The 15,133-nt window shown below is 55.8% G+C and overlaps 2 protein-coding genes across 5 annotated transcripts in view; one reads left to right on the plus strand and one right to left on the minus strand.

The window, feature by feature from the left end:
• The first annotated feature begins 425 nt into the window (after positions 1–425).
• MYBPH (myosin binding protein H) lies at positions 426–12,391 on the plus strand. The gene is made up of 10 exons (XM_064273368.1): positions 426–2,761; positions 2,864–2,998; positions 3,923–4,090; positions 6,756–6,844; positions 7,230–7,425; positions 7,599–7,738; positions 8,705–8,864; positions 10,500–10,636; positions 10,789–10,975; positions 11,294–12,391. The coding sequence occupies exons 1-10, from the start codon at positions 2,551–2,553 to the stop codon at positions 11,308–11,310; spliced, it is 1,440 nt and encodes a 479-aa protein (XP_064129438.1). The 5' UTR covers positions 426–2,550; the 3' UTR covers positions 11,311–12,391.
• Positions 12,392–12,445: 54 nt separating this feature from the next.
• ADORA1 (adenosine A1 receptor) overlaps positions 12,446–15,133 on the minus strand; it is a 47,511-nt gene continuing 44,823 nt past the window's right edge. For all 4 annotated transcript variants that reach the window (XM_023548274.2, XM_064273367.1, XM_064273366.1 and 1 more), the window contains one exon: positions 12,446–14,432. In XM_023548274.2, the coding sequence (XP_023404042.1) occupies positions 13,793–14,432 (640 nt within the window). In that variant the 3' untranslated portion in view covers positions 12,446–13,792. The remainder of the gene's footprint in view (positions 14,433–15,133) is intronic.

Here is a 15,133-nt window from a genome sequence, read left to right on the forward strand (position 1 = left end):
AAGAGAACTTCCCTCTGGGTTCCTTGATGTTTGGGTGATCTGTGACTTGGCCTGATGGCTCATGACCCTGGTGTGAGGTATAGGTGAGGTGGCTGCCCTGAAATCTGAACCAGCTGGAGCTGACCAGAGGCAACCGATCCCAAGGTCACAGTCCTGCTAAAGGCAAAGAAAGTGAGAACTTGGCCAGGGTCTCGGGTGGAAACAGGCATTTCACTGCTGGCAGGTAGGATCAAGCATTCCCTAATCCCTGCCCACTGCCCACCCCACCCCACAGGGGCTTTGAAACCTCAGTGGCTGGGAGCCCTCCTGGGTAGCCCCACCCCCACCCCCCTCCAGGCACCCTCCCCCCCCGGCCTGGGACAGGCTCCCCAGGGCTGACTCAGGGTCCTGCATGGTTAGTCACATTTGCTTATAGCTGCAGAGTCAGACTGGGATGGGGATCGGGTCTCCAGGGCCTGCTCCCTGCCCAGCAGGACACTGAGTTACCTCGCAGAGGGCACGGGCCCCCAGGCAGGACTGGACCCCGGGGTTCCCCAGGTCGTCCACTGCCACTCCCCCACTCAACGGCCAGGGGTGAGAGGCAGCCAGTGTACCCCCTACTCGGGCTGAGGACGTAGCCCAGACCTGCTGCTCATTACAAGTTTTTTCATTTGTTTTAAAATAGTGGATAAATCATACATGCAAGGAGGCTGGATGGTGCAAGCAGTTTGTGATCAGCTGTGGACCTAAAGGTTGACAGTTGTAACCCACCCAGTGGCTCCATGGAAGACAGGCCTGGCAGACTGCTTCCATAAAGATCACAGCCAAGAAAACCCTATGGAGCAGTTCTACTCTGTAACACATGGTCGACTCAAAAGTAGCTAACGACAATACTGCACTGCACACATGCTAAAGGGTGCATAAGGTGGGTCTGTTGCATTTAAAGAACTGTTATAAAGTGAAAACTTGTGTAACCACCACCCAGGGCAAGAAATAAGACATCAATAGCACCCCGGAAGCCAGCACAATCACATACATCCCTGACCCTGGGCCTAGAGGCAGCGCTCTGCTGACTTTTGAGATAACCTGTTTGTGCTTTCCCTTACGGTCTCACCATCTTTGGATGTACCTTAATGAAGAGAGCTTGGTTTGGCCTGTTTCTGAATTTAACGTAGCTGTAATTACACCATAGGCATGTCAGTGTGTCTTGCTTTCTTTGCTCACCATCGTGTCTGCAAGATCATCTGTGTTATTTATTGTGTGTGGCTGAAGTTAGTTCATTTTATTCCATATTTTGCTTTATAGTTGCATAGCTACTCCACAGTTATTACCCATTCCATGGTTGGTGGAGAGTTGTTTTCCCCCAGATTTTGGCTATTATAAACTATATGTCTCCTGGGACACATACATGAGGATTTCTCTACTGGTGTGTGTGTGTCTCCAGGAACAGAACTGCTGGGTCAGAGGGTATGCACATTTTCAACTTTATTAGATATTGTCTTACTTTTTCCAAAATGGTTGTTCCAGTAAGCACTCCCACCAGCAATGAGAGGTCTTGTTGCTGGCTTCCTCCCAAATACATTGTGTTTCCAGGCTTTTAAATTATTACCAGACTTCAAGTTTTATTGAATGAAGGAATAAATCACTGAATCAGTGAGGAAAATTTGGGTCATACCTGCCTCATATCCCCCACTGCAAATGTCCAAGCCCACCTTCTACTTCAAAGAGTCTAGAAGTTTCAGAGCACTGTCCTCCTCTGGGGTTTCTTCTCGATCTGCCTTATGACTTTGCTGTACTCCCTAGGGCTAGCAGGCTGTGCACCCTGTTCTCTGTGATTGATGGGAACACTGAGGTCCAGAGCAGAGATAGAGGGGGCTGGGTTCTCAAAGCCTCACTCACAAAAGCATTACTCAGAAGTCTTCTTCCCTGGAGTCCCATTTCTGGAGGGCTTTTCTCCAGCCAACCCTGCCTTGGGCATCCCATTTCCCCCCTCTGTAGTGCTCTTGACCTCACCCAACATGAGAGAGAACCCCACGAAATGTGGGGATGGGGAAGTGAGGGACCCTGGGGCAAAACCAGGGGTGCTCCTCAGAGAAGGTTGTTTCAGACTGCCTGGGCCCAGCACTCAGTCTAAGAAGGCCTGGGCACAAGTAGCCGTAGAAGCCAAACACACCGAGTCTGATCTGGGCTCATTTTTTAGATGAACACTCTCTCCCATGGCCCTGACCCCTGGCACAGGCCCCCAGCAACGTCCCATCTCACTCATCTGTGCCCTCCCCCCATCTGGGCACCAACACCCTGGCTGCCAAGACCCAATTGGGTGATGGAGGAGGTAGCGTGCTCCTCCAGGGGCCCTGTGGTTCCTCCTCCAGAGCTATTCCTGGCCTAGCCACCTCCCCATCCCCCAGCCCCCCTGCCTGACCTGACCCCACGGCTGGGAATAATTTGGCTGGGGGTGGGGCAGCCCTAGACTATATATGCCTGGACCTAGGTGTCCCAGGCACCCTGGAGGCCCAGACCCTGCACTGCCAACCCCTGTGCACTGCAGCCTGACCCTCAGTCAACGCAGCAATGACAGGAAAAGCCACCTACGAGGCCCCCGCTGGTGGTCCAGAGGAATCAGCTTCTGAGCCTACCAAGGTGCCCACCCCAGAGGCTTCCGGAGAAGTGGCAGCACCAGAGCCCCCCAGGGAGGAGCAGGCTCCCCAGCCACAGGAGCCTGTCACCGAGGCACCTGACCCAGAAGCCCCCACAGCTGCTAAGCCTGTACCCCCAAGCGAAGGTGATGAGAGACGGGGCAGGTGGAGGAGGGGAGCCTGGTGTGGTGGGGGAGGGGGGAGGTCTGCACCTTGAACCCTTGGTCTCACTCTGGCTTCTCCCTCAGATGTTCCCAGTGCCCCATTGCGGCTGACTGTGGAGGATGTGAGCGACAGCTCGGTGACTGTGAGCTGGGAGCCCCCGGAGAAGCTTGGGAGACTGGGGCTGCAGGGCTATGTGCTGGAGCTCTGCGAAGAGGGAGGTGCGCACTGGGCTAAGCCCTGCAAACATCCAGGGGAGATGGGCTTGAGGGGTGCAGGGACACGTCCCTAGACCCTGCAGTTGGCCAGTCTGGGGGTGACATGTGAGGTGGTCCCTTTACTCCACCCAGGGACAGATTTTCCAACGAGCAAGGTACACACGGGCTTACTTGTGCTTTCTTACTTACTCATCTGTAGCGTACAATTTGACCTGTTTTTCACTGTATCAAGGATGAGGTGAGACCCATGTGAAACCGCACACTACAGATTAATAAGTGAACACAAGTGAGCCTGTGTGTACCTTGCTTACTGGTTAATCTGCCCCTGTTCCACTGATGTATTTTGAAAGGCAGGGGGATGTCCGAAATGACCTCAGGAGCTCCCTGGTCCTCCAGCTCCTGGGAGCCTCTGAGTAACAGAGAGAGAAGGGCCAGGGGCACTGGGGCTGTACTCTGATGAGGAGTTAAAAAAAAAAAAAAGGAGGAGCCAAATCTCAGAGCACCCTGCTTGGGGAAGACAGGGCATGAGATGGAGGGTAGAGAAGCTAGGGGTGGAGGGGAGACCGTGAGAGGCAATGAGGAGAAAGGGGGGCATTCTGGCCAACTCCATGGCAGCCAAGTTCAGTCTGGCCTCTTGTCTGTGCCCCTACCTTGCTGTGTGGCTTTGCAAATGCGTCGAACACTTTCTGGGCTTCAGCAACCCCATGTCTGGCTGTGACTCCAGGGGATAGCTAGGATCTAAGATCAGGTGCCTTTAATGCTACTTGACAGTGATAAAGCAAAGACTGGAGGAAATACGGCCCAGAGAGAGAAGCCAGCTTTTTCCAATCACCAGCAAGAAGAAAAGGAAGCCCTGTTACAAGTGGCCCATGGCCTGGTGCCCATGGTCATGCAGGCCAAGATCTCACACTCTCTCATTTCCCTCAGCCTCAGAGTGGGTGCCTGTGAACGCCCGGCCCATGATGGTGACCCAGCAGACCATGCGGAACCTGGCTCTAGGAGACAAATTCTTCCTGCGCGTGGCTGCGGTCAGCTCCGCGGGGGCCGGCCCACCGGCTGTGTTGGACCAGCCTATCCACATCCAAGAGATCATTGGTAAAAGCCTGTCCTTTCACCCCCTGTGCCCCAGCCCTTCCCAGACACCTTAACTGATGGCTGGAGAAACCAAGGCCAATGACAGAGGGCACTGGGCAGCGATTCCCTCATCCCACATTCATACACACAAGGCTCATGCCTTCCCCACGTTGCCTTAAGAAAGTCCCAGGTGCTCCAGCAGTAAGGGGCCTCTAGAGGTCAAAGGGGCCATCTCCATGAGTGGTCAAGCCCCCAAACATTGTGGGAGGAGCTCCCTGATCCCCAGAAATGAAAGCTCAAACACCCTCCGGAAACCAGACTCAGGGTCCCAGTGCTAAGAGCCCACTGTTCCTCCTACCTAATCTTAATCTCTCCTGCAGCCTCGGGAATTCATTTTCTGGCCACTTGCTGCTCATTTGATATGGCCTGAGATCCAGGTTCTCCCAATATGGGGATTTGCTCACCCCTTGTTGTACCATGTCCCTGATGGGAGGAAAAAGAAGGCCTGCAAAAGGCCTGTGAAGGTTTCCCTGTCCCCGAGGGCAGGGCCACGCTGGAGACCCAGGAGGCCAGCTGCTGCCCCAGTTGCTAATATTTCTATTTGCAGGGTGCATTAGCCGAAGTCCTACCCCTGTTCTCTCCCAGGGCTGATCAGGTTTCAGTCTGTTAATGGCAGTGAGTCATTTGGTCTGATCTGAGGTCTCTGGGGACAGCCCAGGGCCCCAGGGTGAAGAGAGACACAGGCAAGCAGGTGCCTGAGGCCTTCTCCACCTTCCTTCTTGCTCCCCCATCAAGGCGACGGCTGGTTCCTGGCAGAGGCTGGGGGAGAACCCCACAGCTCTGGGCAAGGCCTGCAGAAAGGGGGGTCTTCATGGCCACAGGAGGAGTCAAGTTTGGATTCAAGAAAATCTCTCTCAACTCTGAGGCCTGAGAGACGTGGGAGCCATTGAGTTAGGGACCTTAGAATTGTAGACTATCACAGCTAGTCCATCCAAGCCAAGCACTTCACCTTACAGGTAAAAAAAACATAACCCATGGGGCCCAGGGACTCCCTAAAGGTCACCCAGGCTTTGAATGGCAGAACCTGACTCCCTCTCAAGACCATTCATGCCCACATCCAGCTCCCCAGGCCTCAGTGGAGTGTCGTCTAGTGGTTTTCAAACCCAAGAACATTCCCATACTTTCAGTCTGGGTGACACCCAGCCTGGCAGCTTCATTATGGTCTCAATGGCTGTGATCTGGGAGGGTCCTGGACCTTCTTCTGCTGGGCCCTTTTGTCAGAGGCCCCAGACTGAAGGAGTTGGCCAGCCTCTGCACCCACTTCTCCATAAAAACTCCTCTGGCAGAAAAGAAGGGGATTTCCTGGAGAGAAGACGGGGAGGAGGCTGTGAGCAAGTGGGGAGCAGCCAGGCCCTCCTCACGGGTAGGGCAGGGCGGGGGCCATGCCCAGAATCCTCAGCTGCTCAGCTGTCCCTCCTTGGCCATCTGGACCTGCCAAGCATTCCTGGCCCCCTGCAGCTGCCCCTGGAGCGTTCCACACCTGACACTTCCAAAGCCAAGTGCCTGCACATCTAATCCTCGGAGACACAGTGTTCCTTCTCACTGTCTCCTCCTCCTCCGTCCTGTGTGCCAGCTGCTGCCACCTGTTTGCCACTAAGGAGCCTCAGTCCCCAGCCCCAGCCCCAGTCCCTGTCTGAGGAGGCTTGGGGACAGGGCAGGGTCAGCTACTGCTTCCCTTGGAATGCCCAGCGGCTCCAGTGGGTGCACCTGATTAGGTGGTGGTCAGGAAATAGGTTCCCTACCATAGCAGGGGCTTGAAGTAATGCTTCAGGAAGGACTTCTCAACTGGGAGATGGAAAGACCACGGGAAGGGTGACAGAGGAAGAGGGAGTTACGTCTGCTCTGGCCTCATTTAAGAAGAGAAAACCTAAAACCAAAACCTGTTGCCATCGAGTCAATTCTGACTCATAGCAACCCTGTAGGACAGAGTAGAACTGCCCCACAAAGTTTCAAAGGAGCACCTGGTGGATTTGAACTGCCGACCTTTTGGTTAGCAGCCGTTGCACTTAACCACTACGCCACCAGGGTTTCCTTTAAGAAGAGCCCAACCCAAAAAGAGAGAGATCCTAATTCTCCCAATACGATCTGGAGAGAGAGAAATGAGTGTCAGGGCCTCCCAGGGGCTTCTCTGAAGCTCGTGGGGCATGAGATGGTAGGTGTGGCGGGTAGGGGCTACTGGATTAGGAGGAAGACAGCATTTCTTCCCTGCCTCAGGAATGCAGTCCCAGCAGGTGCAGCACCTGCTCTCCACCAGGGGGAGCCAGGGAGCCAGGCAGGTCCATCTGGAGTTTGGGAATGCCAGGGCTGCAGGGAAAATTCCAGCCAGGCAGGGTGGAGGCGCCAAGCGAATGCATGAGATGCTTATCGGTTCACACCACCACGGAGCCATGCCTTCCCTGGGGCCTCCTGGCTCTCTGGTCCCCAAGGACCTTAAAGGGTTCAGGGCCCTGGACCTCAAGAGTGAGCTTTGCCCTTCTCACAAGGAAGCAGCCCCAGATGGCCAAACACTCCCAGGGGCTCTCCTGCCAGGCCAACAACCCTCATCAGCTGTCCCCTCCCCCAACTCAGAAGCCCCTGACAAACTACCCCTCTGCTATGCTAAGCCTAGACTCTGACTTTGATACAGAGGCCCCCAAGATCCGTGTCCCCCGCCACCTTCGTCAGACCTACATCCGCCAGGTGGGAGAGGCGGTCAACCTGCAAATCCCTTTCCAGGTGGGTGAGCCTCCTGCCAAGGGTAAGAGCCTACTCTCAGGAGTAGATATATGGACCCCCATCTGAGGTATGTCAGGGGGTCCAGGAAAGGCTGGGATCCCCATGAGTGTCCACTGGGAACCTATCAAGACCACCTCATTCTCCCCAAGCCACACACATGACTCATTTGTGATTCTCTAGCCCAAGGACAGGGCAGGTGGTCTCCCAGGGCTGGACACCTCTGGGGACATGGCTCTGGGCACTGCCTGTGATGTGCCTCTGCTGTGCCTCCTGGGAAGGGCCAGTGGGACAGGCTGCCCTGGGCACAGCCTCAGAGACTCCTGATTGGGTGGGCATGGGGCACAAGCACCTCCCTGCACCCAGCCTGAGAGTTCCTCCCTCTCAGGGGAAGCCCCGGCCTCAGGCCTCATGGACCCACAACGGCCAGGCCCTGGACAGCCGGCAGGCCACTGTGCGCACCGGGGACCAAGACTCCATCCTCTTCATCCGCAAAGCCCAGCGCTCCGACTCAGGCCACTATGAGCTCACGTTGCAGCTGGAAGGCCTGGAGGCCAAGGCAGCCATTGACATCCTGGTGATCGGTATGGGGCCACGGAGGGAGAGCTGCCTCTCTGGGGAGCCCCCATCTCCTAGCCCAGTGCTGAGGGCTGATGGGAGCAGGCCAGAGGAGTAACAGGATCCAAGTCTTAGGGGTGGGAACTCTGTGGCAAGGCCCTGCCTTAACCCCGCTCCCCCTCACACTCTGGTCCTGCAGAGCAACCTGGCCCCCCTAGCAGCATCAGGCTACTGGATGTCTGGGGCTGCAACGCTGCCCTTGAGTGGACACCGCCCCAGGACACGGGCAACACAGAGCTCCTGGGCTACACTGTACAGAAGGCAGACAAAAAGACAGGGGTGAGGCCAGCTGTGTTGGAGGCTGGGGTGCTGATTGGGGTCAGAGGACTGAATCTACGGACCCAGTCCTGGTCTAACTTCCCCTAACCTGACTCCCTGTGTGGCTTTTGTCAAGACCCTTTCCCTCTCTGGGCCTCAGTTTCCTTATCAAGACTGCAAGTGGGGCTGGCCTGGGCTCTCAGAAGCCTTTCAAGCTCTCTTTGTTGTTAGTTGCCCTCAAGTTGGTTCCAACTCATGGCGACCCCTTGTGTGCAGCGTAGAGGTACTCCATAGGATTTTCAAGGCTGTGACCTTTCGGAAGCAGATTGCCAGGGCTGTCTTCTGATTTGCCCCTGGGCAGGTTCCAACCACCAGCCTTCCAGTTAGTAGTTGAGTGCTTCACAGTTTGCATCAACTGTTTCAGCCACTGCTCTGGAGCAGTGCCTCCGAAACCTTCAAGTGCACCTGAATCCCCGGCAGATCTTGTTGAAATAACAGATTCTGATTGAGTCGGTCCAGAATAGGGGCTGAGATCCTGCATTTCTAGTAAGCTCCCAGGTGACGCTGAGGTTGCGGTCCACGGGCCACACTTTGAGTTGCCAGTCAAGTTGGTTCCGACTCATAGCGACCCTATAGGACAGGGTAAAACTGCCCCCATAGGGTTTCAAGGGCTGTTATCTTTGCAGAAGCAGACTTTCTCCTGCGGAGCTGGTAGGTTCCAACCGCTGACCTTGCAGTTAGCAGCTGAGTACTTAACCACTGCCCCACCAGGCTCCCTTTGAGTAGTAAGGCTCTAGAATTCTGAGAACCCCAGAGAGGTCATGTGAGTGACCCAGCAGCCCCTCATCCCAATTTAAAGTCCCTCAGGGCAAAAGCTGGACAGCTCAGCCCCCCAGGATTACAAGGGGGTGGTGGTGGAATGGCCCATCTGAGGGAAAGGCTGCCAGGCCAGCAGGGAGGTGAGGCTAACGGGATGGGGTCCTGCAGCAATGGTTCACAGTGCTGGAGCGCTACCACCCGACCACCTGCACCATCTCCAACCTCATCGTCGGCAACACGTACTCCTTCAGGGTCTTCTCAGAAAACCAGTGTGGACTCAGCACCTCAGCCGCCGTCACCAAGGAGCTGGCCCACATCAAGAAGGCAGGTGGGTCTGGGCCCGCACCCAAAACGGAGCCAGGGCTGACCATGCCGCCTCCGGAACTGTCTTCTTTCCACCCCTCTCTCCGGGCTATTTTTGGTGCCTTCTCCTGGAAACGTGCTCTGCTTCCCACACCCGCCCCATAGCTCTGCACGTGCACATTCGCACTGTAACGTAATAGATGTGGCGAATCGGTTTTCACAAACACCTCAGAGCAAACTGTGTGCTGAGTGGCCCCCTCAGGAGGCCGTGTACTTATTTTAAAGCTGCTTGCCTGCCTGCCAACATCTTAGTGGTCACTGGGTCTCATGCACAGTGTCCCAAGGGAACTCTGAAGGGCAGTGTGCAAGTGGAGAGGTGGACTCTGGCAACTTTGCTAAAATCCCAAGCCTCACGGCCCTAATGGAACACCACACAGATGGACAGAGAGATATGGGTGTTTACTGTCTCTGCCCAAGCACCTGACCGACCCTTTTGCGTCACATGTTAACTTCTGAGCCCTTTTTCCCTGTCACCCCGAATGCTACCAGGCCCTCCCCAACTCGGAGTCAGAGGTGGCTCAGGAAGGCACAGTCTTTAACACCAGCCTGGGCTGCACAGAATTAAGAAGAAAATGTTGTTTAAAAAAGGAAAGCCAGCAATGTCTCTGAAGACAAAAACGAAATGTGAGATCTCTGGTTTGCTGATCTCCACCCTCTGCCGAGATCATCTCGTCTTGCTAGTTTTCTACCCTCTCCTTTCTCAGCTCACCTCTCCCACCGACCTAGGCATGGTCTCAGCTATCTTTGAAGCAATACCTCTTTGAGACTGTCTCTCTCTTTGTTGTTGTTACTCCGGGTGACCCCACGTGTGCAGAGTAGAACTGCTCCATAGAGCTTCAAGGTTGTGGCCTTGCAGAAGCAGATCACCGGACCTGTCTCCTGAGCTACCTCTGGGTGATCTTGAACTGCCAACCTTTCAGTTAGTAGTCAAGGACTTAACCGTTTGCGCCACCCAGGGAGCCGTTTCTCTAAGTTTCCACAAATTGCCCATGCAGTGCTCCCGAGGAGTCCCTGGGTGCTGTAAATGGTTAACACACTCCGCTGCTAACTGAAAGGCTAGAGGTTCGGTCCACCCAGAGTTACCTCAGAAGAAAGGCTTAGTGATTTATTCCCAAAAGTCAGCCATAAAAATCCTATGGAGCACAATTCTACTCTGACACACACAGGGTCGCTCTGAGTCGGAGCTGATTCTATGGCAACTGGCTGGTTGGTTGCTTCCCAAAGATCTCAGGAATCTGGTGTCCTGGGGCTGTTCTCCAGAGGATAGGGGCAAGGATGCAATTGATCAGCTCCTGCCCCACATGATGTTAAGATCTTCCCCAGACCACCAGCTCTTTGCCCAGAAAGCCACAGTCCTCCTGCGACCTCCCATTTCTCAAGCCCCAAACTCACTGATACTGGGCAAATCACTCACCCACTCAGGGGCTGAGTTTCTTATCTATCAGACGATGACAGAGGCCCGCTGTGCAGATCCAGTGATGGATAGATGTAAGCTATGGTGATTATTTTAGGAAAATGGATGAGGCTAGTCCTAAGAGGCCTCCTCCACTCCTGTAGCCTCAAATTCACTGCTTGACCCCGCTTTCTCCTCTAAACCCAGATATTGCTGCCAAATCTAAAGGTTTTATTGAGCGAGACTTTTCAGAAGCCCCTTCATTTACCCAGCCCCTGGCTGACCACACCTCCACCCCTGGCTACAGCACTCAGCTGTTCTGCAGTGTCCGAGCATCACCCAAGGTGAGGGGGCCAGGCTCGCTGTGCCCTGGGCTGGTGGGGTCGGGGGTGACAGCCGGTTGAGGAATCCTCCCAGTCATCTCCACCTATATCTGAGCCTTCAAGTGCCCGGTCCCAGCCCACAACCTTCCCAGCCCTCCTCTCTGTTCTCCCAGCCCAAGATCATCTGGATGAAAAACAAGATGGACATCCAAGGGGACCCCAAATACCGGGCCCTCTCCGAGCAAGGTGTCTGCACCCTGGAGATCCGCAAGCCCAGCCCTTTCGATTCTGGTGTCTACACCTGCAAGGCCATCAACGTGCTGGGGGAGGCATCTGTGGACTGCCGTCTGGAGGTCAAAGGTGAGAGCTGGAGGAGGGTCGCTTCTTAGGGGCCCTCCCATGAACAGGAGAACATGAGGCACCACCTCTAGAAGGTGGACTAGACAGGGCTGAGCACTGAAAACCCAGGCACGACTGACGGGCTAGTAAAGATGGAAGTCAGGCTGTCCAAAGGACTTCCAAGGGGGAGCATGGCCCAACATGGGGAAGGAGGTAGTGAAGTCAGCCCTGGGGACCAACAATAAATGGCCACAGTGAGGGCATGTCACTGTCACCCTGTCTTATTCCCCTGCCCCCGCCCCGCAGGATGCAGAGCTCTAACCTGCAGATCTCTTACAGCATCAGCCACGCACTGAAGAGTGACCGAGGCAGAGGCAGTGGCTATGGCGAGGATGAAGGTAAGTGGGTGGGCCACCCCTCTGCTCCCTCGGGGGGTGGTACCAAAGGCAGAGAGGCCTGCAAACAGGGGCTGGGGAGGGCGGGGTACTCAGGTCTGGGTACAAGTCACAGACAACTAACACACATGCAGCTCTGGGCTTGTTCAAGAGACACGCAGGGGAGGCTGTCGGGCTGGTGACCCTGGTGAGACCTGGCAGGGGGGTGGCTTAGTGGACAAATTTGAGTTAGGGGTCTAGTCCTGGCTCTGAGTGACCTAGGGCAAGGGCCACTCATCAGAACAGGAGACAGCCTCTCCTCTGTGGGGCCCTGAGGCTCTGGAGAAGGAAGGAAGGAAGTATCCTGGAGTTGAGGAGCTGGTGTTCAGGCCTGGGCATTGGGCCCCTGGGGGGCCCAGGAAGAGAAGAGGGGTGCTGCCCTCCCCTCCCTCATCTGCACCTCTTCTGATGTCAGGGGCTCAGAAGACGTGTTCTCTGTCAGGTGCTGCAGACCTGAGGGGCCCAGCCTCTGAGGCCCAGAATCAAACTCCGCAGATGCCCATAACTCCCATTTCCATAGAGATGGCTGATGGAGCAGCTCTCTGCAGCCTGGCCTCCCTCCCCAACAGTCTGGGGCCCAGTACCCAGGAGTGGGCCTGGCAGGCCCCAGCCAGCCTCCGCTGGCACAAGGGGGGCCTGGAAGGTGCCAAGATTCAAGCACCCCAACAGAGAGCTGTGCGCTGGTGAGAAGCACCCCAATAAAGATGTGTGGTGTACAGTGCGGGGGCCTCTGTGACAGGGAGCATCGTCGCAAGGGAAGAGGCACTGTGTCACCACGAGGGGGGTGTCAAATGCATCAACCTGAGGAAGATGCCAGTGGGTGGGGTCTCAGATGTCATGAGGGTTTTCCTGACATGCTGTGATTTTTCAGGATCTTGCTACCCCGAGTGCATCACTATAGGAACAGACACCCCTCTGGAGCCTTCCTAGCTCCGAACACCTCCACATCTCCCCCACCCCAGCAGCTCCCCTGGCCCCCACCATGGCTTCCTCTCTGCCAGGGTTGTCTTGTTGCCCTCCAACAGCGGGTGGGTGTAGCCAGCAGCCTGCTCTCCTGGAAGGTTCACAGTCTTTTATTAGTCACACGGCCCCCCAAGGGAGCCAGGGAAGACCCCAGCTCTGAGAGAGGAAAGGGCCTGGAATTCACACTCAGAACCCAGTCACTGTGACAACCAGGCCCCCCACCCTCCTGTATACAAGAGGCTCCAGGCTTGCAGGGGGTGGGGTGAGCCTCCCCCAGATGTCCTAAAGGCCCAGATTCTGCAACCGCTCTTCAGAAGCCCCTGAAAACTGTGCTCAGTGCCAGGAGCACCAAGTGCCAGCAAGACTGCCCCACTCACACTCCCAGGGTGGTCTCCTCTGGGCTGGGCCTGTCTGTCACACCTCATCCTAGGGGTGCCTATGGTCGCACTGGGAATCTCTGGAGGCAGACCTTCCCCTCCTGCACCCCCTCCCCAGGCAGGCAGCATGTTCCCAAGATTGGCACATATGGGAGGCTCCTCTCCATTTGGCCAGAGGAAGCAGAGATATGTGTCCCCTAGGACAGTCCAGGCTCCTCATTGGGCTGGTGGAGCTGAGATGGCAGGTAGTTACACTCCAGGCACCTCCTTGGGACACTCACTGCAAGACTGAGGGCTCAGTGCTGCCGCCTGGAGGATGTTTGAGGCCCACATCCACCACTCCACACTCCCCAGGACTAAAGGAGGGACCTTCTGGGCACCACTCCAAGTACCCACCCACGGTCCAAGAGCTGGTGGAGAATAAAGCAAATGTTGGAATGATTTCTGGACCCACTCTTTCTGCCACTCCCTAGTCAATTCTGGGCCCCTCCAGGGTGAGGAGAGTAGGCACCCAGCAGGGTGGGGAGCTGAGTCCTCGGAGGTAGGGACTGAGTTCCTTGTCTCCTGCCCCTTAGCTGCTTCTGGCCACCTTCTCCTATAGAAGAAGAGAGAAAGCAAGGCCAAGACCTTCCCCTGTTTCCCTTCATCTTAGAGGGAATCCTCTCCTTAAGCTTGGTCCCATGGCTGCACCACCAACATCCTAGCACCCTCTTCCCACCCTGATGGCTCCTTTACAGTCTCCCTGGGGCCTGCCTGGCCCTGAAGCCTGGGACTACTCATGGGTCAGGCAGGTGGGGAGGCTTATGCCACCTCCCTTCTCCCCTCAGGGTGCCTGGCTCCTTCCCCAGGTCTGCCCTTCCTCCAGGGCCCAGAGGTGCAGAGCAATTACTAGCTCCTTGTGGAAGGGCCCCTGTGCCGTGGGCATCTCTTCAGCACCACCTCCCCCCTGCACCCACACCCCACAGCTAAGCTGGGGAAGGCTGGGGGTCCAGTGGGAGAGTGGGGAGGTGGGAACCAGGCTGAGACACACTGGACGAGGGGCTGGTGGGGGCAGGTGGTGCAGTCTAGTCACCTGGCCTCTCTTCCGGAAGGTCCTCCTCAATGGGGGGTGCAGGCTGGCAGCGGAAATGGTCGTTCCAGATCTTAAGGAAGGTTACCCGGAACTTGTGGATGCGGAAGGCATAGACTATGGGGTTCATGGCTGAGTTGCCATGCGTGAGGAAGATGGCGACGTAGATGAGGATGCTGGGCTTGTGGCAGGAGGGGCAGAAGAGGGTGATGCAGTTCAGGACATGCAGGGGCAGCCAGCTGAGGGCGAAGAGGAAGAGGATGAGGGCCAGCGACTTGGCGATCTTCAACTCCTTCCCATAGTACTTCTGCGGGTCGCCGGAGGAGGCCGACACCTTCTTGTTGAGCTGCTTGCGGATCAGGTAGAAGACCTCCAGGTAGATGAGGACCATGAGGAGCAGCGGGGGCAGCACCCAGACGAAGAAGTTGAAGTAGACCATGTACTCCATGCTGATGACCTTCTCAAACTCACACTTGATCACAGGCTCGCCCACACTGCCGTTTGCCACCCAGTCCTGTCTCACCTGGCTCAGGTTGTTCCAGCCAAACATAGGGGTCAGGCCCACCACAAAGGAGAGGATCCAGCAGCCGGCAATGGCCACTGCGGCCCTCCGGGGGGTCACCACCGTCTTGTACCTGAGCGAGAGGAGGGCAGAGTTAGAGCAGCGACCCCACCCCTGTGGTCTCTAGGAGAAGGCCCTCCCCACCCCAGGGCCCCGTGAGTTGGGAGGTGCATATCTAGGCAGCCGAGTCTTCAGGATCTAAGACTTAGGCCAGATCTTGCGATGCTTCTCCTGCAGAGGAAGGAAACCTGGTTAGGGATAACAAAAACAGTAACAGAAAATAACAAGGCTCTCCTTTAGGAGTTTCAATAAACATTAGAACACTGGTTGCCATAGAGTCAACTCCAACTCACAGCGACCCCATGTGTCTCTGAGTAGAACTGTGCTCCATGGGGTTTTCAGTGGCTGATTTTTCAGAAGTAGGTCACCAGGCCTTTCTTCCAAGGTGCCTCTGGGTGAACCTAAAGCACAAGCTTTCAGGCAGCAGCCAAGCCTGTTAACTGTTTACACTACCCCAAAACCCAAACCCAAATCCACTGCCATCGAGTCAATTCTGACTCATAGCAACTTGCCCATAGGATTTCCAAGGCTGTAAATCTTTTCAGAAACAGACTGCCACATCCTTCTCCCACAGAGCAGCTGGTGGGTTCAAACTGCCGACCTTTCAGTTAGCAACTGAGTGCTTTAACCACTGTGCCATCAGGGCTCCATCCACTACTAGGGACTTCTTAATTAAGATTAAACCAAACCAAACCAAACCCACTGCTGTGAAGT

Source organism: Loxodonta africana, chromosome 20, assembly GCF_030014295.1.
Source record: "Loxodonta africana isolate mLoxAfr1 chromosome 20, mLoxAfr1.hap2, whole genome shotgun sequence".
Taxonomy (NCBI): Eukaryota; Metazoa; Chordata; class Mammalia; order Proboscidea; family Elephantidae; genus Loxodonta; species Loxodonta africana.

Coding starts and splice junctions, on each gene's coding strand:
- MYBPH (XM_064273368.1), top strand. CDS start 2,551: ATGACAGGAAAAGCCACCTACGAGGCCCCCGCTGGTGGTCCAGAGGAA. Junction 6,845..7,229: donor ACCTGCAAATCCCTTTCCAG/GTGGGTGAGCCT, acceptor CCTCCCTCTCAG/GGGAAGCCCCGGCCTCAGGC. Junction 7,426..7,598: donor CATTGACATCCTGGTGATCG/GTATGGGGCCAC, acceptor CTGGTCCTGCAG/AGCAACCTGGCCCCCCTAGC.